The sequence below is a fragment of the Micromys minutus genome, assembly GCF_963924665.1.
Source record: "Micromys minutus genome assembly, chromosome: 7".
Classification (NCBI taxonomy): domain Eukaryota; kingdom Metazoa; phylum Chordata; class Mammalia; order Rodentia; family Muridae; genus Micromys; species Micromys minutus.
The window spans coordinates 14,477,137-14,501,236 of NC_137976.1; the positions used below are offsets into that span (position 1 = coordinate 14,477,137).

Here is a 24,100-nt window from a genome sequence, read left to right on the forward strand (position 1 = left end):
CCTTCCTCTCTCCCCTCTCTCCAGCCCCCTCTCTTCCCGCCTCCCTCTTCTCTTTTCAGCCACTCCATCTGCTTCTTTGCATCAAACCATCTATAGACAGGATAACCTCAACCTTGCAGTGTCACTGCCTCAGTTTTCTAAATGTTGAAATTCAGATATCTGTTTTAAAATGCCCAGTTTAATTCACCATGACAGGCTTCCATCTTCCAAGCTTCTATGTAAGTATCATTTTACTCATTCTGTAAGAATTTTAGAGCAGTTGATATTCAAAAATTTCATATTTGAAAAACCATCCAAACTACTATAATTAATAAAGAAAAATAAATTGCCTTCATTATCTAAATTAAATTGTCTAATGGAAGATAATAACTGGACTATTAATTATTTAAATGTATACACATTCCAGATACGACTAACATTTTCTCTCAGAATTTTTTAAAACTCTAAAAATATAACCCATGTTCACATGCCCGTGTACATATCATGTGTATATGCACTTTTTTTCTGGTTGATGCAAGCTATATCTAGAAGAGGGCCTTAAATCATTTCCAAGTACAGCTACAGAAAGTTATGAGCCTTAAAATATATGTGTTGGTTGCTAAATATGTGTTCTTGCCCAGGGTTGTTGGTAGTCATAACACTAAAACAAATTTCTAACACATGTGTCAGATTTTTTCAATCATACTTTTATTTATGTGTGGTTTATATGAAATCAGGACATGCAGAAAGCTGTTCACATGTTCATTCACTTGTTCCTGTGGCATGAGATTTATTTCCAGAAATACTCTATAACATTTTTGATCTGGGGTTACACATGAATTTTAATTTGTATTTGAGGGAATTCCCATATGAAAAACTTAGATCATGCCTCTAGATAGATTATTCTAGGGCAATGCTTATCCTTATCAAAGTTTGCTGTTCCATGTATGACTCCAAAACTGTCCAGAAATATAAGTTATGAGATTTTGAGATTTTACCTAATTTTTGAAAATGCTATTTCTTAAAATCAAACATTTGTTATGGTGGCACCTTCAAAATTAGCAATTGTCTAAGACTTAATTGCTTGAACTCATAATGTAGTAAATTAAACCCCTGTGTCATCTTACACTGACAGTGTAAGGAAGCCAAGAGAAGAGTGATAATTCTCCCATATAAATTAATTTTTTATTCAACCTAAGACAAGGAGGTATTTTAATCCCTTAATTGCTACTCCATATGGAATGGAAAAAAAAATAGGGTGGGTGTTACCAAATACTCCCCTAGGCATGAAAATCTCATTTATGCATTTGCAGACTGCCTAATTTATAGAACAAGAGTGCCCAGGGAGTGATTTGAGATAACGAGTGGCAAAGTGTCCCTCTAGGTAGTTTAATGAGATGATTTGCTGAGTAGGACTATTACTAATATGCCAATTAAACAGTGAGATTAGCTTCTTTGATTGCCATGGTCCTGGAGTAAAGCTTTTATCAACCAATTCTTCTTTGTTAGCAATAATATGAGCATTTGACACTTGAGACAGCTGTTGTTTAGTGATGTGCATCCTGATTTCACCATTTAGGGGATTACTGTCTTGGCTCCCCATAAAGTGCAGTGTTTTGTGTTCATAAAGGAGCATCTTAATGCCCTCATTATTGACATGAGGTAACCCATTACCTTTCTTAAGACTTTGTAGAAACTCTAGCCCATATGATCTTACATAAAAAATGATAATAAAATGAGATTAAATTGAACTGAAGTCAAGATGCCAATATGCATTTTGGTCCATCTAACTCCTGAGTTGTATGATTTAGCACTCATAGGAGTACTAGGAAACTCTCAATCCCCATGCTTTCTTGTTCACGTGTTCTTCCCTTCCTTAGCTGTCCTTTCAGAAGTAATAACAATTCATGTGAATTAACTTTTCTATTTTCCACATAGAATATAAAACACCATTATCAATTCTGATTTTTCCCTATTAAAGGACTATTTGTAAATAAATTACTTGGGTTAACTGGCTGATTCATAGTTATATTCGTTTTTGAGACAAAGATCTGCATTATAATGTGAATACTAAGATAAATAAGACTTAACTTCTTTCAAAGCAGAAGACACAAGGAAATTAAATCACCCAAACGTTTTTTACCTTCTATTATTTATACCTATTTACCATTTGAAATATTTCAAATTATCCCTAAATTTGTTTCTTTAGATATATTTTAATATACATGCTAATATATTTTTGGAGGGCTAATAAATTTTGATACACACCATCATATAACTAAGAAATATGTTTTCATAATAATCAAAGCTTAACTTTCTTTATTCACTAACTTATGGCTCTTTAATAAAGTATGTTTATCTGTTCCACATAGGTATCGTTATACATATCTAGACCTCACGTAGTTTTAAAAGGTCAATTAAACTGAAAAATGTGTGTACTAACCACTGGTGCTTGTCTCGATTTTAAGCATCTGATTTTCTTCAGTTTTTCCCTATTTAGGTGAGATTTATAATACCAATGTTAAGAAAGAGTTATGATCACATTAGAACCATCAACTAAACAGATTTGTGGTAATCTGTCAGATGCATGAAAAAAAGCTGATTAAGTTCTATGTAGTCATATTAATGCTACAAGTGTGTCTATCTTATACGTAAAATAGCTTCTTACAATTGCATATCTATTGTTTTAGGTAAAATAAAATTTTTATTTTTTCTTTAAATAACTGAATTTGATCTCATAATGTTATTGGTACAATGGTTGATGCACCTGAAGTGCTCAGAGAGACATTAAATCCTCACTTTAGTTTCTAGGTTGTTCCTAAAACATCCTATTCTGTCTTAATGGGTGAGTGACCAAATAAAAACACTTTGCAGCAGTGTGACAGAGTGATATGTGCTTCCTGCCTTCCCACCTACAAGGAATTATTCTCTTTGTATATCTATAGTCTTGTCTTTACTCAGTGAAAATAAAATTGAATGCATATATGAAGCTGGGAAATAAGGACCATATGGCCTCAGTTATACTGTTCACATATACAGCACAGTTGAAAGTTTACCTAAAAGATGATATATACTGAATTATTTTTGAAATAACAGGTACTTAAAAGCTTGAAAATATTGGCTCTTCCCATAGGTTCACAAGACCAGAGGCAGAGAAAGATCATTGTCCTTTATTTAGAAATAACTTGTGCTGTAGGAAGAGCAAATCCTTGAAGGATATATTATCCTCCAATGATATGGACTGAAAATACAACCCACAGAATATATTGACTTATAAGAAAAACATAGGTCCCCTAAGGGTATGAAAGATACTACCATTTATGAGAAATAATCTTCACCTTGCAAGGAAAATATACTATCATGAATCTTCACACTAACTTAAACTCACTAGATTCCCTATATGCTACTCATAATGTGAGCACTAGACCCAATCTCCTGTTTATGATTTGTAGCATTTTTGGTCTCCAGGTTTGTGGCTGATTGGACCTTCTTGGAAATACATGATCCCAGGAAGAGGAAACTGACTCAGGGAAGAAAAACACAGCACAGTGTAATAAGAATGTAAATGATCAAGTACATTATATATATTTCTGAACATAACACAACAGCACTGATTAGCTCAATGACTAATAAAAGCTCCTAAATGTTAAATTGCATTAAACATAGATTAACTATGGAATTCAGGAGGCCTGAGAAGCAAGAGATGGAAAATGTATTTTCAAAAATATTCAATGATCTAGTTCTTCACAAAATCTTCAACTGGTGCAAATTCAGAACCAAATATCGAAGCTGCAGCTGTTGTAGCAATAAAACAATTCAGAGCTAGGCACAATATCCAGAGGCACATTTTACTTGCCTGTTAATGAAATGCCTATATACACACACACACACACACACACACACACACACACACACACACACACATATGGAAGGAGAGAGAGAGAGAGAAATGCCTTGTCCTTGTCCCCTACTATATGATTTTGTGATCCAACAGGAAAGCTAAATTCCTTACTATCCATTGGTGGTTCAAAGACTATTTAGAAAGTAGTAAGATTTCAATGCATACTATCAAAACTTTAAAAAAATCAAATATTGTCAAAAATATATTCATACAGTTTTATGCAAAAATGCTTTTAAAATAAAAGCATTTATCTCTCTTTTTAAAATAAAGTTATTAAATAAGAAAAAAAAGGAAATATACTTCATGTTTCACTAATTTGAACATAAAACTATTAAAGGAAGAGAACATGGGGTTCAAATAGTTGTATTACAAATTTGTAATATGAGCCTAGAATTGTATATTTAAAATAGATATCCTAGGACCAGTGACTGAGACCAATTATTGGATATTAACCCCAGAAATCTCTGAACACCCTAGAAACTACTCACAGGCCATATGAAGCTCAAGAAAAAAGAGGCCAAAAAGAAAGAAAGAAAGAAAGAAAGAAAGAAAAGAAAGAAAGAAAGAAAAGAAAGAAAGAAAGAAAGAAAGAAAGAAAGAAAGAAAGAAAGAAAGAAAGAAAGAGAAAGAAAGCCTCAGTCCTTCTTAGGAATAAAAATGTATAGCACCCTCTCAGAGTGTGGTACACCTGGACCTTAAATCATTAATAATCCAAGAGTTAAGAATGTAGCCTTGTGGCAGTTTTTGGTATTCAAAGATCATTATGCTTAATCTATACTGACCAAGAAAACTGTTTCTATGTTACATTCTGTCCTAAATGTACTTTATGATTATGGTAACTAGTGGGATTTCAATGCACGCTATCAAACCTCTAAAAGAATTAAGTACTGAAAAAAAATATTCATATAGTGTTATCCCAAAATACCTTTAAAATATGCATATGTATTCCTCTTTTTTTAAAATAAAGTTGCAAGAGAGGGAAAAAAATTAATTAGTGAGTTGTCTTATGCCCTCACATTTAAATCCACAGTCATTTCCATTATCAAGTTAAAGTCAAATCCTCTCAGTTGGGAGATGAAAATTGGGACTGAATAATGGCAATAGGAAAGAATGTGAGATACGGGAGAAAGTCTACCAGCTTTGTTCTTTGTTGTTCAGGAAATCCTATGGTGTGAGAAATTCTCACTTCACTGTCCAATGTACTGAAATTAGTGCTGCACGGTGCCAAGACCAACTCAAAAGAATTCTTTTATTGGGAAGCTTAACAGAGTCATTGGTCTAACAGGCATCAAGAAAAAGGACTTGTGCCATTTACTAGGCAGGAGAAAGAAAAATGTATAACAAATGAAAATACACAAATTTTAAAGTTAAATGTCCATATATGGAGTTTCTAATTATAATTTTCCTTTAGTCTTATAGAATTTCATACATTCATATAGTTAATTCTGATTATAATCAACTCCCCTTTTCCTCCTCCACTTCATTCTTTTCCTTGCAAATTCATGTCTTTTAGATTTTCAGTTTTGATGACTGATTTAAGTGAAGATAGAGATGTATCAATAATGTCTTTGCAATTGAAGCATACTGATGACCAAATATTTGTAAATTGCAGTATATTGGTTACCATTTTATAAACTTGAATCACTTCAATATTATTAATTTAATTATGATTGAATATAACATGCTTTCCTTTACTATGTAAATTATAAATACATAGCTTTATAAAGGATATTCATTCTGGTCTATACTTAGAAAGTATAAATGAACTTACATAAATTAATATGTAATCATTTCAGATAAATTTCCTTTTTATTTTTGTATTGAAAATATTTTCTACAATATATTCTCATTAAGGTTTTACCTTCTCTAACACCTTCCCAGATTCTTCTTGTGGGACCATGAAAGGCAGCCTGATACCTGGTTGAGCTAAGGTTAAGAACCCTGGTGATCCTGAAGGGACAGTAAGTATTTGTGACTCTTGGCTAGCAGGCTAATGTCACTAGCCTCAGCCTTCCATAGATTTGTGGCCATCAGTCAAGTAAGGCCAGTGCCCTGAATCGCCACCACAGGTAGAGGACATGACCTCTGGCCAAGGTCACTTAGGCTCAAGAGAGATCTCCATTACAATGAGGTACCTAAAGGCCTGGAGGCTTAGCCAATAACCTTTCCTTCCCAGATACTCCTCCCTGCAAAAATCTCAAGATGATGCTGAGAAGTGTGATACACTTTCCTCCATGACAATAAATGTCTGAAAACTTCAAAATGACTCTTTTCACAGGGTTCCACTGTGGGGTCCTCGGAGAAACCCTTCCCCTGCAGAGCCACCATCTAATCTTTCATAGAATGCCTCTCTGCTCTGCCAGCCATGGTTGCCAAACCAAGCACAAGCCCACCGCAGTCAAACCAAGGACGTCCCCCACTGGACCTGCTGGAACTCTCCTCTTTTCCCCCTCAGGCTCCAGGCTAGATTCAGCCTGTAGTCCCCTACTCCCTTCTCAGCTGTTCCAGGGCATCCAGCAGCGTCCGGGTGACCAAGAGCTGGAGAACCGGAAGACCCTGGCCTCATCGCAGGCCCAGGGACACCAGCCAGCTTTGGCTGTCCTGTGCCTCAGACTGTGCTCCTCCAAGACATGTCCTGGCTTCCCAGCAGCTGGACAGCTGCCCAGAGATAGCATGTGGTCAGTGTACAATATTTCCAAGTTCTGCCCCCTCTTAGTAGTGCCCTGTGGTGGAGCAGACACAGGACCCCAGTAACGCTATGCCTTCCCATCTCACCACCTCACCCAACTTCATGTATTCTTTATTTCCCCCTTTGGAGACAAAATTAGTAAACAAATAAGGAAGCAAACCAGAATAAAAACAGAAATTCCAATGAGAAACTATAAAAACAAAAAACAAAAACAAAAACCACATACACACATCACATCAGATCATATAATAATATAAAGTCAAAATAGTAATATATAAGCAAAACCCAACTAAGATTAAGGCAAAAAAAGCTCTTATAAAAGGGGAGACTTCTCAAGGATAAGAACCAACTTTAGCATATAAAGTTGCAATTAGAGGATAGAGATCCAAAGGCACGGAATGTAGCCAGAGAATACAGTGTAGTCAGAGACTGGTCCTGCTTCAGCTATAGGAATTCCAAGTGAAGAACCAGCTGCACAAAGATTCTAGGCACAGGGCTTAGGTCTGTCCCAAAAAGACTCTCTGATGGGCAGTTCTATTTTTGTAAGCTGTTATGGGCCCAGATTCATCGATCCTGTAGGGTTGTTTATTCTTTGTTTGTTTGTTTGTTTGTTTTTTGTGGTGTACCTGAGTTCGTGAAATCTTTTTACCCACTCTTCCACAGGATTTCTTAAGCTCCAGTCAATATGTGGCTGTGTGTCTTTACATCAACTTCCTTCAGCTGCTGGACAAAGCTTCAGTGATGACAGTTATAAATATTGTTTTCATAGTTTATGAACCATGGAATGCTAAGCTTGTGCCTAACCTTATGTGTGGTTAATATCCCCAGTGATATTCTACAGAAACTAATGTACCCATTGTAAATAAATATCAATTAGAGATAACTATGTTTTTAATAAAAACTCAATGATATACATACATACATACATACATACATACATACATACATACATACATATATATATATATATATATATATATATATATATATATATATCCTGGTGGAATTGTTGGGGTCACTCAAGTATACAATTTTACCATCTGCAAATAGTGATATTTTGACTTCTTCATTTCCAATTTATATCCCTTTCACCTCCTTTTATTGGGCGGGAAACCAAGAAAGGCCATAAAATTTGACATGTATATAAAATATATCCAATAAAATATTAAAAATATAAGAATAAAATCTAAAATGCCAATATAAAAATGTTGACAATGATAAGCTAGAAATGGATGTATTGTTACTCAAGCAATTTTTTTTTGTCCTCAGTCTGGGGCAAATACAAGCAGTTTAATAAGTTGGAGCCGATGATGTGAGGTATGTGACCCTGTGGAACGAAATTCATGAAACCCTATTGTTATACAAGACAAAATACTATTGTCTTTTTAAAATAAATATGATAAACATCAAAAAAATAAAAGAAATGCTTCTAACATTTCAGGCTTTTGTTGGCTCCCTAAAATCAGACTACTGTGTGAGTCACCTTATATTGAGAAGTCAATAGAAAAATAATGTTGATTTCATCCAATGTATTTCTATTGTGTCTGTGCATTTATATGTGATTTATATGTATGGGCATTTGTATGTCAAGTTACTAATGGAAATGGCAGGAAATAATGTACAACCTGTATTACATCAAGTGTGTCGTGAGGATTGACCTCTGGTCTTCAGGTTTGACTATAGGCATTTTTACCCTCTAAGCCATATCTGAACAAATGCAATTTCATTTTTTTTTTTTTGGTGAAGTTTCGTTTGAAGATACCATTTGGCACAATGCGGACAAAAACAGCTGAGCATCGCATGGCTACATCTCCTTTCCTGACTGTCAGAATCTTGAATATAAATGTAAAGCCACCTTCTAGAGAGAATCATCTAAGTGGCATAGAATAAAGCCTGTTGTGAGAACAGACAAATATGAAAGAAAGTAATTTTGTCTCTGATAGTATTCCTGAAATTCTGTCCTAATCTTGGATTACCTAACACATAAACTTCTAATTTCAAAGAGGGGAAATCTTCTTACTTTAATACCTTTTAATCATATTTCCTTTTGTCGAGTTCCAATGTATATTTCAAAAAGAAGCAGTCAGTCCTGAATTTAAAGGGGGAACTCCATGGAACAAAAAGAAGCTTCGTTTGCTTTCTGAGGGGGTCTGAGGTACATCCTTCCCTGCTCTAGTGTTTATGTGCAGCTGATAAAACACAGTGTGCCCTGCACACTAAGCATCTACTCTGTTCTAAAACAGCCAATATATATTTTGTGTTCATTATATTATTTCTGGTATTTGTGGTTTGATGAAAAAGAATGCCATGTGTGGTAGTGTACTTACTTTCTGGCTGTATTCTTAGCATATTAGAAATTAGGACACTCCTGCAATTATTAGGAATAATTCAGCTCTCTTAAAGTCTGTCTGATTTATTAAAACTTAAAAAGAAAGGTTTAAAGGGTCAGAATATAAGAGTTCACTGCTGTCCATGGGGGGTAACAACTATTTTGCACTGGATGTAGTATTTTAGTGTTCCAAAACTTTTTTATGTCTTTCCTTAGAAGTCATTAATGTTGATCAATGTTTTCTAGCAAAAAAACATTCTGGGCACAGTTGTGAGTCGGTAAGAGACATATAGGAGCTTTTTAGTATAATTAATGATGCAGCCCTACTGTAAGTTCTTTAGATGGAGAAATTACTTTTTGGCATAATTTTCTAATGCAAAGCTGAGACTTTCCAAGAAGTCTGTATCAAATTCCACTGTATTGTCAGATAAGATCTACTTAGCATCCAAGGACACTTTCAGAGGCTCACTGAAATAAAATCCTTATGGCAGACGGTACAAAAGACATCTCACTGTTTTTTTATTGCCAGTTTGAAGGGACAGTGCTTATTTGTGATCATCCTCAAAAACAGATATAAGCAAAAAACATGTAAGGGACTTATCTAGCAGTTCGTGTGTGTGTGTGTGTGTGTGTGTGTGTGTGTGTATGAATAATAATTTAAAAATATGAGCCCATAAATTAGAAAGGGAAAGTGAAAGACCATGTAAATTTTTGGAGGGAGAGGAAGCAGAGGAATTCATGCTGCTATGTATTAATTTAAAAAGAGCTCCCTGTAAAGGAACTGTATAATTTAATGGAAAGAATGGTGTATAAAATTGATTATGGATGTGCTGGGCATCAGTCTCATCTTCCTAATGACTTAATATCAAATATTCAAGTAAAAAATAGTTTTATTTACAAAATATAAATTATAGTAAACAATTGAAAATGTATTAAAATATAAAAAGACATAATTCTATATGTATTCATAAAAATACAAACAACATTTGGGTTTTTGTGGGAAATTCTTGGGACCATTTCGAGAATGCACCTGTCTCAGTGTACGTGGCATCATATATATTAGTAAAATAGGACGCATGTGCATGGGAAATGTTGTTCACTGTCGTATTACAAGCAGAATTGTCCTTCACAAACACCTTCAACAACACGCAAATGGCTCTTAATTCTAGCAATCTTCCACTCACTGATTCAGATTTAACAAAAATGATCACTTTTATTAAAGGTCAGGGATCATTCTTCATATAATTCTTGATAGACCTATTCATTATAATAATGTCTTCTTTGGCGTGATGTACTAATATTCCTCTCATGAGCAGTTGACCTTCATTATCAACTAGAAAGTGTTAAGAATCATTTACAGTGGATAGAGAAATGATTCTGTGGAGAACACTGGCTGTTGTTCCAGAGAAAACCTCCTCAATTCCTAGATCCCACATAGTGGCTTGCAACTGTCTATAACTCTATTACCAGCGCATCTTAAACTCTTTAAAGTAAAATTATATATATATGGTTGTTACTATGTGATATTTTAATCAACATGTCTTTAGACAGCGCAGTATGGCCATTTCTAAGAAGCAAGCTGACAACTCATGCTGCAGATAGGTGCAGTAAAATTTCCCAGAGGTCCTAGACAATCCCAATTAACTTCCAAAGGCATCCTATGTTATAGGCAAACCTTGTGAGCTCACCCTGGAGCACTAGAATCTTGCCCAGATAATGCCATCTTGACTCTGGTATTGTGTCTCAGTTTGGTTGCTCTGCCTAGGATTGTCTCTAATGTATTAGAGGTATATATTCCATGTCTGGGCTTACCATTTTCTGAACCAGATACCTACCTTGGCTTCTGAATTAATTTAATTATTATGATCGATTTTTAGTTAATTGTTTCTAGTGGGTAAGTAAACCTGGGTCTATGTCCAGGTTGCTAGTCAAAAAGTGATGGCAGAATAATAGCAATTATAAATACCATGTGAACACTTAGGTTGACCAAGCAAAGATGTCTAATGCCCTAGATGTTCATTTCTTTCAGTTAATATTATATACATGTAGAGGCCAGAGGATAACTTTTCGGCCATCTTCCTGATGCCTTCTAATTTTATTTTTTGTTAGTTATTTTTGAGATTAGTTTTTTTTTTAATTAACAAAGAAATCTTCTAGAAACATGCTTCTAGGCATATACATGAAATGGTTCCAAGAGGTTTAAGGGAGAAAGGAAGACTTAGTGTGGTTAAAAGTGAGTGGCACTGTCTCATCACTAGAATCCAGTATATACTAAAGGGTCAAAGGTAGCAGAACATTAGCATTCCTATTTCTGCCTGTTCATGTCCAACACGATTAAGTATAGGCCATGAGGAAATACCAATAGTTAAATCCATGACTCAAAAGAAATTATCCTGTCTTTAAGTTACTATTATCAGATATGATGCTGCAACAACCTGAATCATTGTTAATAGAGTTAATAAATTAGATACAAGGAACCACAGAGTTAAAATACTAAGATCAATTGGAAAGACAATAACACTAGTCATAGAATAAAGAAAAATATTCTCTACTATTTGTTTATTTGTTTTTAAATTGCATTTTAGAAGTATAATTAAGGTCAAAGCCATCAAAATATTTTAAATATTTATGGTCATAATTCAATAGAAGTAAAGGTCACAAATAATATTGAATTTCATTACTAGAAATATTAACATTTAACCTTTTATTATTAACTATAAAATCATTTGTAACTAATCTTTGAGGTCATTGTGACTCCTCATATAAAAGGAAATAAGATAGAGTATAATTGTCAAGAGATACTTACACTTCTGTATTTCACAATGTATTCTAAAATCGGAGCTCCTCCATCATCTTGTTTGGTGATGCTGATTTTAAAACTCTTCCCACTGCTTGGCTGTCCATGTATAGAAGGGGGACTTGGCTCACCTAAGAAGTAACATGATAATTCTATATTAACACTCATTTTACATGCCTCAGGACACTGCTTGTTAATTAACCCAATGCCTTATGTAGCCCAAATATATGACATTTTAAATGATTTACTTTAGACATTTTCTCTTTTTGTGCTATAATGTGATGCTTGCTAATATTATAAATTTAAATGCTCCGGTGTTTTAGTATAATTTCTATGCTTCACGTAGTGCTTTCAATGTCATATAGAATATGTTTATTTTATAATTATACTATAATCATTTTCTTTTAATAATAGCATTTGGGGATAGTTAAAAAACAGAAACCAAATTTCTTGTAACAACTGTATTTCTTGCATATACACTGAAAGTGTCCAATCATAGGTTAAATCTGGACTTAAAATTTTATATTTAAGATTTTAATTGTTTTATAAATTTTAGCATATCAATTAAATCATTTATACTTCATTCCACTCTCTCTGTCCTGTTAAAAATTTTCTTCTGTCTTTCATGATTCTCTCATTGTATGATTCAGTGTTTAATTAGAATGTGATAGTAAGTGGTTTACTGTGCAAGGTCAACTTATCAGTGGCTACAGAACTGAAGAAAAGGACAGTCCATTCTTTAACAATTCCTAAAGACCAGGGTCCCTCAAAGAGAGTAGGACTTAATGAATTCTTCAAATATTTATGGTGAAATGTTAGTGTCCATGCTAATATAAATTTAATTCAGATGATTGCAGGTGCCGAATGTCATTTAACTACAATACACAATTCACTAGAAAACATATAAAACAAAAAAATATGTTGTTTCAGTAAAATTGATGGAATAATGTCTTCCATGTGCATAAACTTAAATCCACCAATCAATAAAAGAATTGCACCTAATTTCAAAGGATTCACAGTGTTGAGAGAAAGGTTTACAAGTCAACAACAGTATACTCTGAGAAGAGAAATGTTATGAGTTCAAAGGAAGAAAAATGATGACTGAACTATGTCCTCAGTCCCCAAGAACAGACATTAGTTTCTTAAACATGTACATCAGTGTTTCAATGGGAGAAATATCTGTCTGTAGTCTTACAATGTAGGAGTAAATACAACCATAATACCCATAAAGGTATTATTGCATTGATCAAGTGTCAATTTTGAACCATTTTGCAACACCTTTCTGTGTCCTCAGGAGTGGAGGGAAACAAAAGTAAAGGTCTGTACAGAAAAGAAGCATAATCCAGTTGCTTTGGTATATTTTGATGGAGAAAGCACTGGGTAGATGTGTGTCTAGACAGAAGGTGGGAATTTAATGAAAGTGTCCCAAGGGAATGTAAGCAAGAAGAGAGAGAGGAGGGTGGAGGGAAAGGGAGGGAATAATGGAGGGAAGTGGGAGAGAGGGAGGGGGAGGGAGGAAAGGAAAGAGCAAAGAAGCAAGGGCTGAAGATATAGAGGGGGGGGCATATTTGGAGGAAGTGCATCTAAGTCCTTATTTTGAGTGGAAATACATCTACCTAGGAGTCATCCTAGTGAAAAAGTGATGAGGGACTGAAACAGGGCATTGCTGGAAATAGTGCAAAGGTGTGTCCTATGATGAATTCTGGGAAGTAACAGAAAAATCATTGTTCAAAGAGAGAGTAGAACTTTATTGCTGTCCATTTTGGTGACTTAATAATGTGTGCTTGCAGCAGAAAGACGCTCTCCAAATTCTGCAACAGCCATGTTCAATCTTTTTCAGTAAATTGCCTCACATCTTTAAAAAGTCATTTATTGAATACAAAAACAATGCCTTTATATTGTAAAATAATTAGAAGCATAATTGACTAAAAATTACTCAAAGCATGATTATTTTCACCAAAAAAGCAACATATTCATTTTTCCTGGTTGTAGTCTGTTTTGTAACATATTAATTTTGAATTTTGTATCCATTTGTTAGTGCTGACGTAATTTACAAGATATTAGCTAAGCTAATCTCATTAAAAGTGACATGTCACATAACATTTTTCTCTGAAGAGAGTGTGATATGCAGTCACAATATAGCTGATCACACAATAAATATGAAAGATTTCCTAAAAAAATATTTACAGTGTACACACCACTACATTCTTTTTTTTACCTTTTCCATCTTTAAAGAAATGCTATTTTTACAACCTCGAGTTGTCACTAAGAAACCTTCCACAGAGATATATTTCACTTCCCTACATTGTTGAAATGCTTTTCTGCATTTAAAAATCCCATTAAATTTGCACGAGCAGGATCTGGTAAAGGAGTAGAGCGGTGGGAGTACTTACGAACTGGCAGTGTCTGGAATATTTCTATCTTACTGTAGTCGCCCTGCCCTTTGCCATTCACGGCTGCAACCCTGATTTCATACGTCGTGTTTGGTTCCAGGCTGCTCAAAACAACCATCGCTGAGAAAAGCAAAGCAAAACAAACAAATAACAGAAAAAAAGAAAGAAAAGAAAAAGTAGGCTTATGTTTGCATAATTACAATATGGAAACACAGTGGGCTTATTATAAATCTAAGAGATTAATCTCTCAGCAAAAAATACCTGAAAAGAAAAAATCATGTCATATGACCATAGTTTGTGAGCTGTCTATTTTAATACCTTTACTGTAGTTTCAACAAGAGCACTAAAATTATTTTTAAAAGTAGTTTATTTTTGGACACTTACAGAATGTCCAATAATAATAAGAATTATTATTATTTTTATTGATTTATTGGAAATACAAATATGTACACATATAGTTTCTTCCATATGTCTACATACCTTATTTAAACCATATTCATTATTTCTTTGTAGCTTAACAAAAGCATGTTATTCCTTTTAGGTTTACAGGCCTTTAAAGGGAATTTTTTTCTCTCATTACAAAGATGTTCAATGAACTTGAATTTGCAGCAACTGTGGCAACATTTATTTCACAATCATAATGAATTCAATTTCTTCTAATTTCACCTTGTTTCAATCTTTTCACTTGTATGGTTGATTTTAATTGCTTTACCAATATATGCTGTGCAAACCTGGGTTTACATTCATACAGCTATAAAAACAGAACTCAAAACATATAGAATTACATACATCTCGATTAGAAACCTCTGGTGGCACGTGGCAAGCTCCACAGTTTCAAACATATTTGACTTTGTGTGAGGTTCTAAATCACTGCATTTTAATAGGTTTTGTTGTTGTTATTGTTGTTGTTTATAATGTACCTATCAGAATTTCATAATTATGCCTATATGATAGTATTTATATCTGATAGCAAATAATTACGAATGGAAACAAATCTCCCAGAAAACTCTTTGTTTTTATGTTATAATCTCCAACACTAAAAGAAATAATATTTAATTAAAAGTATCTAGTTGGATTGGTACTGTTTGATTATAATCAAGTCATAGATTCGTCATACAATATCTATCATATGAAGTTAAAGGAAAAAATCACAATAGAATGGATGATCGATCATAAAAATGATTAAATTATACTCAATAAAACCAAATTTACAAAGTTATTGTTTCTGACTATGCTTCAAATTTTATATACTTTATTTTCATATTACTATTATTATTATTAGTAGTAGTAGTAATTATTACTAGTAATTCTCCATACAGAAAAGAGTTTCAAGATATACCATAGTTATCATTCTCTTATCTAAAATGCCAAATATGTTATGTAGATTAGTTAAAATCAGATTACTTTGTGTGTGGCTTTAATTTTATATACATATTCATTCACATTACATCCTGACCTTTGCCTCCCTCCTCCTCCCAGTGCCCTCCCTAAGACCAAACTGCACATTCATGTCCAGCTACATATATATGTGGGGTCTCTAGGCTTAGCCTGTTTATGATCTTTCGGTGGTTCAGTTTCTGAAAGCACTCAAGGGTCACACTTAGTTGACTCTGTTGGGATTTCATATCTCTTTGGAATCCCTAAATCCTTCCCCAACTATTTCAGAAACTTTAACTGCTTCCATGTAGGCATCTGTGCCCCCACAAGAGCAAAAGCAAATGTTGGGTGAACGGCTGTTTCCTCTTATTGAGCCATGCACCCTTCCCTTGCTGGCAAAATCACTGACATGCTGTTGGAGATTGATAACTGAGAATTACTTCACATGCTCGAGTCTCCAGAATCTGTTGGTTCGAAGGTGGATGAGGCTGTGGCTGTACTACATGCCCACCAAGTGACAGAAGCTGCTCAGAAAGCAGTGAACAGTGCCACTGGGGTTCCAACTGTCTAAACAGATCAGGGACCATAAACAGAAACTCGTGCTTCACCAAGGGAAAATACCTCAAAAAATTTAAATATTATGAAAAAAACCCTGCAAAATGTAAGTAAATTTTACAAAGGAAAGGAAATGTTCCACCTTATGTCCCAAGCAAATGCCAGGTCTAAGAAACAGTGCTAGTCTCAGAATAATTGATTTAAAACACCAACAAAAACAAAAAAAGAAGGTAAAATATAAAAACAAATTAATGTTTTATAGACCTTAGGAAAAGAACTTTCAGCAAAGTACAATTTAAAGCATTCCTTTCTCTAATTTTGTAATTCTTTACTGTGGAGTAGCTTGGGACGTCAGCCAGTTCCGTTCTAAAGAGCAGAACTGATGACTGAGCAATAAAATTGAATTTTGGATTATAAAATTCTTGCTTTAATAAAATTCCCTAAACCATAAACAAACAAACAAACAAACAAACAAAAAACCTCTCTGTTCCCTTCTCAATGTTTGGCTGATTGATGTCAATACAAAATTCAGGAATCAACTAGATTTACAATCTGATTCACACAAGTAACTATTGTGCATTATAACCCAGTACTAACTGATATGTATATTACAAACACATAGATAGTATATGATGTTAAAATAAAAGCAAAAAAATATAATTCCCAATTATGTTTTGATGAAATCTTCAAAATCTTTTTTAATGGGGCTTTTCATACATATACTCTAAAATTGGTACAAAGGATATATTTCCATGTGGAAATGTTTCTATATATTTCTCAAATGCATTATCTAAAAAGCAAGTCTAATTTTCTATAAACAATGCATCACCTGTCACAGCCTCCAATTATAATTCATGATATCAATTTTTTTCCTTTTACAATTTAATTTTCTGATTAAAATACTTTGAATTTAATCCATGGTTTATAGTACATGTGTTTATTAGAACATTGACTTACAAAACTCAAAAAGAAGGAAGAACAAAATATGGAAGCTTCAGTCTGTCTTAGAAGAAAAATTTAAAAAAATAAAAATGTGTATTCATATGATATTGGTTTTAATCAGAGCAATTGAGACAATATTGATTGATAAGGAGAAACACTTTTCATGAGGGTGCTTAGATAGTAAGAAACATCTGAACTTAAATAAGATTTGTCAGAACATACTAAAGGTCATAGGTTTTCCCAGTAAAATATAAAGGGAGTCACTGAAAATATAATTTAACCCCCTAATAAATATAAGTCAGGGTAGTTATGAAGTCTTTCAAACAGGAGATGAAACATGTCCAAAAATAAGAATATTATATATTAATCCTTATTATTCTATTGTTGGTTTGCCAAAGCATGAGCTGAACATAGACAGCTACAGATGTGCTAGTGCAGACAAGACTTGATCCTGTACAATGAAATAACCAGCAGCTAAGGAATGTGGAGGGCAGACTCTGTCTTCCCCACAGAAGAGCACATGAGTTAGTTAGCCATACAAATGGTCAGCCTTGAAAATATCCATATAATTACCATTAGACAGATCAAGCAAGCTGTATTCATGTATTGAATATCTCTGTAAGTAACAATGAGAAATTTTCTTAAAGGGAACATATATAGTAATAAAAGCAAAGAAAGTGATATGAAAAATTTGGAGAAAGGAAAGAAGAAAAAATGATGTAGTTATGTGGTATCACAAAAATAAATATTAATTAAAAACTCACCATATTTTACAAGTTTTATTACTAATATAATTTGAAAAAAATCTACAAAATTTAAAAATACAAAAATACATACTGATTCTTTGGAACACTAAGAAATTAGTTCTTTAGCCAGTCAACATGAGACTTGCAGCACTGGCCTTCAACCCTATTCTTCGTCTCTTGATGGAACATGCTACATGAAGAACCTTAGGGTCCTGTTCTTGAATATGGAAGAATCTTTAAGGCCATCAGATATCTGATTGCATGGGAGACTGCTGTCTGCATGTAGTTATTGGTGCTTCCATCTGCCCTTTATGATCCACTAATGGTTAGAGACAGCCTCCTCTCCCAGTTCTTAAAATGCATACTTTTAATATGCATACTGTAGTCAAAATAGTAGAAAATCACTTGAAACGAAATGTAGATGAAAAGACACTGATCGGTAAAAGAGTTGCTTTAGCATCAGTGATTTGTTTGGATAGGTATATCAAAATAAAAGAATATATAAAGTGATTCATCATTGATTCTATTATTCATAGCTAAATATTATACATTATTGGAAAAATGGAAACCATGTAGTATTTAGTTACAAATACTAACGAACATTTATATGGATGATTTACATTGGTGCATGCAAGCAATAACATATGAGAGATTATAAAGATGTTTCAAACAGAGCCAATAACTTTGACTACCTATTTAAACCCCGTTATATCTATAAGATGTACCTAAAAGTACCACAAAGATTTGCAGCAGACTAGGTCAAGACCACAATCTCCATAAATCAGAAATGTATAGATAATTATTAATTAATTTATTTATCTACTCATTCAGTTTACATTGCAGCCCTCCTTCCTCCCTTCCTCTGAGACCCACACTCACAATCTCCCCAATGCCTCTCCTCCTTAGAGAAGGGAAAGCCCCCCATGCAACCTGCTCTGACTTATCAAGTCACAGTAGGAATAAGCATAATCTTTCCAAGGCCTGACATTGTAATTCAATAAGGGAAAATGATTCAATGGCTGGCAACAAGTCAGAGACAGCTCCTGCTCCAATACAGAGGGAACACACCTGAAGACCAAGCTATACATCTGCTGCAAGTATGTAGAATATCTAGATGAGGCTCATGACTGATCTTTGATTGGTAGTTTAGTCTCTGTGAGTATGCCTGGGTCCAGGTTTGTTGACTCTGTAAGATGTCTTATGGTCAAGTTAATTACTCCAGTTTCCTCAAACTTTCCTTCCATTATTACTCAAGTATCTCTGAGCTCTGACAATGCTTGGCTTTAGGTATCTTTATCTGTTTCCATTACATGCTAAGTTAAGCCTCTCAGAAGGCAGTTATGTTAGGTTCCTGTTTCCAAGCATAACAGAGTATGATTAATAACGTTAGGAGTTGGCTTCCTCTTATTGGATGTGTCTCAACTTGGGCAGTCTTTGGATGGCCATTTCCTCAATCTCTGCCCCATCTTTGTTCCTGCACATTTGGTCATCAAGACAAATTTGGGTTTGAAGGTTTGGTAGATGGATAGGTATCCACATTCCTTCACTGGAAATCCTATCTGGTTATAGGAGCTGCTCACTTTAGTCACCATGTACCTGGCTAGTAAAAGTCTTAGAGTCATTCTCATAGACTCCCAGGAGCATCCTTTTCCAAAATCTCCAGTTTAGCCAAGATATGCTCCCCACCACAAATTTCAGTGCTCTCTCTTCCAGGTCCCTCTTTCTCTTCTTGTCCCCATATCTGAGTCCTGCAGAAATTTCCATTCTAACCCCCAATCATGGTTGGTCCCCTACTTTCCTATACCTAGTAGATCTATTTTATTTTCCCTTCTGTATGAGATTCAAAAATTATCTCCTGGGTCCTCCTTGTTACTTAGATTATATGGGATTGTAGAATGGCTATCCTGTACTTTACGGCTGATATCCACTTATGAGTGAGTACATGCCACTTTTGTCATCCTGGACGTGGATTATGTCACTCAGGATGATATATATCCCAGTTACATCAATTAGTTGCCATTTTTCATGATGTCATTGTTTTTAATAGCTGAATAGTATTCCATTGTATAAATATACCATGTTTACTGTATTCATTCTTCAGCTGAGAGGCATTTATGTGATTTCCTGTTTCTGGCTATGATGAATAAGGCTGCTATGAACACAGTTAAGCAATTGTCCTCCTGATATGGTAGAGCATTTTTTGAGTATGTGCCCAGCAGTGACATAGCTTGGGTAGAATTGTTGCTAATTTTCTAAAAATCCACCAAATTGATATCCAAAGTGCTTGTACAAATTTGCACTCCCACCAGCAATGGAGGATTTTTTTCCTGTGCCCTACATCTTTGTTACTATGTGTTGTCTCTTGAATTTTTTATCTTTCTATTCTGACAGGTATAAGATAAAATGTTAGAGTAGTTTTGATTTGCATTTCCCTGATAATTACAAAGTACTATATTGAATAGATATGAAGAAAGTGAGCAGCCTTGCTTTGTACTGATTGGAATGGGATTGTTTTGATTTTCTCTCCATTTAATTTGATGTTGGCTATTGAGTTTCTATATATTGACTTTTTATATTTAAGAATGTACCTTATATTCCTGATCTTTCTATGACTTTTTCAAAGGACGTTTCAGCATCTGATGAGATGATCACGTGTGAGTCCTTTTCTTTAACTTTGTTTTTATGTTAGATGAAATTGATGACTTTTCATGAACTGACCCACCTTTGCATTCTTGAGATGAAACCTATTTGATTATAGTGATGTATTCTTAAATTCAGTTATGAGATTGGATTGAAAAGCTCTTTCATTGTTCTTCCTTTATAAAAATTAGATGTAACTGTTGCCTCTTAGAATGAGTTTGACAATGTTCCTTCTGTATCTATTTAATGGAAAATTTAAAGATATATTTTAAATCTTTTTGCAATTGGTAATAGCTAAGTTATTTATTTATTAGAACATACATAGCCAACCCTAGGATTCCTTTAGTTTGGTACTTAAACTGTAAAACATTTACATTTTACTTGACATGCTTATGTGTTTCAAGCAACCTCCTTCTCTCTCTTCTAGATGTTTCCTTTCTCAGACACTTCACAGAGCTGGGAAAATGTAGATGCCTGACTAACAAGCTATGGGACCATCCTTTTTAGTTACAAGTCATACTAGTAGGTATTTTATCTTTCATCACACTACTTTGCTCTTCCTCTTGTCATGTTTGCTCAGTGTACTGAGTTTCACATCAATGCAGTTTGCATGGCAAAGACACAAAGAGTGTGAAAATATTTGTTCAAATCTGTTGCAGGTCTGAGCTAAAAGACTCAAGCGTAAAGCAATGAATGGTAGGTAGACTTACAGACATCCTTCAAAATTATAGCAACCAAGTATAAAAGCCAACCCACTGATGTAAGTTTTCCTAGTTCACATACAAGTCAGTTTGTTTTGTGCTTATGAAAGCTTGCTGTAATAACCTTTATTAGAAGGCTTATCAACTTTCACTAAACTAGAGCTTATTTTGTCATATAAACAGAGTCGCATACAGGTTTCCAATTAAAGTGAAGAAAGGGAGCAGATTGCAGGGGGTAAAGGCTGGGTATGTAATTTGACCTGCCTTAATTAAAAGAAAGGATCTATCCCTAAAATCATCCATAATTTTGTGGCATATTCCTGAATACAGACTTTCTGAACACCTAAGGTATAGTGTGAAAGTAAACCCTCACTTGAAAACTGCAAGGCTGCCCACTCAGTAAGAGAAATGCACCACAAATTATGATGTTAGTCAAAAGTTTCCTTTCCTTCCATGTGCCCATACAATTGGACAATAGAGTTATAAACTGATGAGTGGGATGCCTTCTTTCTCTATAATTTATTAGAAATTAAAAAGCAAGAATTACATTGAAGTGTAACTAGATTAAAAACTACTACATGTTCTCTAAGGACAGATAATATAAATTAATGCATGTTAAGGAAACATTAATTCAGCATGACTTAGAAATCCTACATGTCTCTGTTAGGTGTGAGTTTTATAAAGCAGCAGGGTTCCTTCTTTAATTTAAAGTTGTGCTTTGACAGAAATATGATTGAGTTTCTTAAATAATCATTGGCTATAACTGCAAAATACCTCGTTAAAAGTACAGAATGTGCATAAAATATGCACATTTATGGGGGCACATGAAAGAAATAAACAAGCCCATTTCTTTTTTCTTTCTTTCTTTCTTTCTTTCTTTCTTTCTTTCTTTCTTTCTTTCCTTTCTTCCTTTCTTTCTTTTTTTCTTTCTTTCTTTCTTTCTTTCATTCATTCATTCTTTCTTTCTTTCCTTTCTTTTAGATCCTGGTTTCACAACTAAGAAAAATACTAAAATTGAAAAACAAAAATTATATTTTTCCTTTCAGAAGGCATCAACTTTTATTCATAGAAGTTAAATAAATCTCTGTTTAGGTACAAATAATTCTCATTCCTTTAACTGTCAACAGACACAGAGGCTACTGAATATTTAAAACCTTTGGGGGAAAAAAAAAACAAAGTGATTGAGGAATCTAATTAAAATAAGCAGACATCTACACAATGATCCAATTAGCTGTGTTCTCTTCCATTTCTTAAATCCTGGATTACTTTTAAGGTTTGCCTGTCATTCCATGTAAGGAGATGAGACATCTTTCTGGCTAAAATTACTACTGCAAATGGTATTTAATAGGAAAGATGAGGTTGCCAGAACCATGAAACCGTTATGAAAACACTTAGAACTAAAATACAACACTCAGGTGTAATTGCTCACTGGGTATTAGACTGGCTGTTAGTCTTCTCAAAGACATCTAAAAATTCATGGGACTATGAGATTTTCTAGTTAATGTGCAGTTTTTACCAGGTGAACAAAAGAAGTTAGATCAACCCTTTATATCTATTTAATTCCCTTAAAATATGACTTTACTTTTGCAAGAATTTGCAACTGACTTTATTTGTAATGAAAATATATTTCTTTCACTCACTTTTTATCACTAAGACTAAAATTACAATATTTTGATTGTAGAATACTCTCATGGCTAATTCAACATATATGAGAAAAATATGTATAAAGGTACATGTATATTTCGGGTCAATACTTGTACTTACTTTTAAAATTTGAACTTTTTTAATATATAGAATTTAGTTGTTTGTTTGTTGTTTTTTTAAGTTTCCAAGTGGAAAAAGAGACTGCAGAAGAATTAAATAGAGGCCTGAGAAGCTTTGAAACCGAAGGTAGACTGTATCTTCTTGAGTGGTGGGATGGACCAGACTGAAAAGATGGACAGAGATGTTAAAGTACAAAAAGAAAAAGACTTTAAAGAGTGACAGCTGAGTATTGAGGAAGAAATGATACTTTAGAATTAGGAAATTTTAGAAAAGCAAATACATTAAAACTATCCACCTTTAGATAATTATGTATCAAGAGTGGAGAGGTTTCTGTTTCCCATTTTTTGTGGCATCAATACTTATTGTATTGTTAAAATTTCAGTAATGTTTCATGCTAGAAATGTATCTGGAAAACATAATTTATTGAAAGAATGTTCTGCTTGAATTTTCATTATTTTTATCCACAAAAAAATTATACTATATATCTCCTATCAGTTCCTTGCTAACTTGCTGAAAAAAAATTTTTTTCCCATTCTCTCTTAGGGTTTTTTTTTTTAATCCCTAGTTATTGAATGAATAAAAACAATCCCTTAACTGGAAAATAAGTATTTAAATAAAAAAAATATTTCACCTTTTTAGAAAGTATTTTGTAGGATATGTGTCATTATACATACATGACATGCACGTTGATACACATTACATTTATTATTATTATTATTATCATTATTATTATTATTATTGTTATTGTTTTATTATTATTATTGTATTTATTTACAATTCAGCCATTTTTTTCTCCTACCAGTCTCTGCCTTTACATTTCTTATCCCATTCTCCTTCCCCCATCTCCAAAATGATGCTCTCTCATCACTGAGCCCTCAGCCTTCCTGGGGCCTCCAGTTTCTCGAGGACTGAGTGCATTTTCTCTCACTCAAGTCAGACCAGGCAGTCCTCTTCTATATGTGTGTCCAGTGACTCGGACCAGGCCACGTATACTGCCTGGATGGTGGCTCAGTGCCTGAAAGATCTTACAGGTGCAGAAGAGTTGTGGCTACTGGGTCTTCTATGGTGTTGCCCCTTCTCTTCTGTGTCTCCCATTCTTCCCCTAATTCAACCATTGCAGTAGGTACCCTACTTCAGTTCAATGGTTGTGTGTAAATATATGCATTTATTTCAGTCAGTCCAGGGACTAGCCCAACTGAAGATACATCTCATAGGGAGACACAAAGGGCTGATACTATTATTGATGCTATCGTGTTTACAAACAGAAACCTAGCATGGCTTTCTTCT

General features: G+C 34.0%; 1 protein-coding gene across 1 annotated transcript in view; it reads right to left on the bottom strand.

The window, feature by feature from the left end:
- Window positions 1-24,100, bottom strand: part of NCAM2 (neural cell adhesion molecule 2) — a gene marked incomplete at both ends in the record, with an annotated part of 450,721 nt that overhangs the window by 36,255 nt on the left and 390,366 nt on the right. The window contains 2 exon segments of the mRNA XM_080918990.1: window positions 11,705-11,826; window positions 14,089-14,208. Coding sequence (XP_080775116.1) covers window positions 11,705-11,826; window positions 14,089-14,208 — 242 coding nt within the window.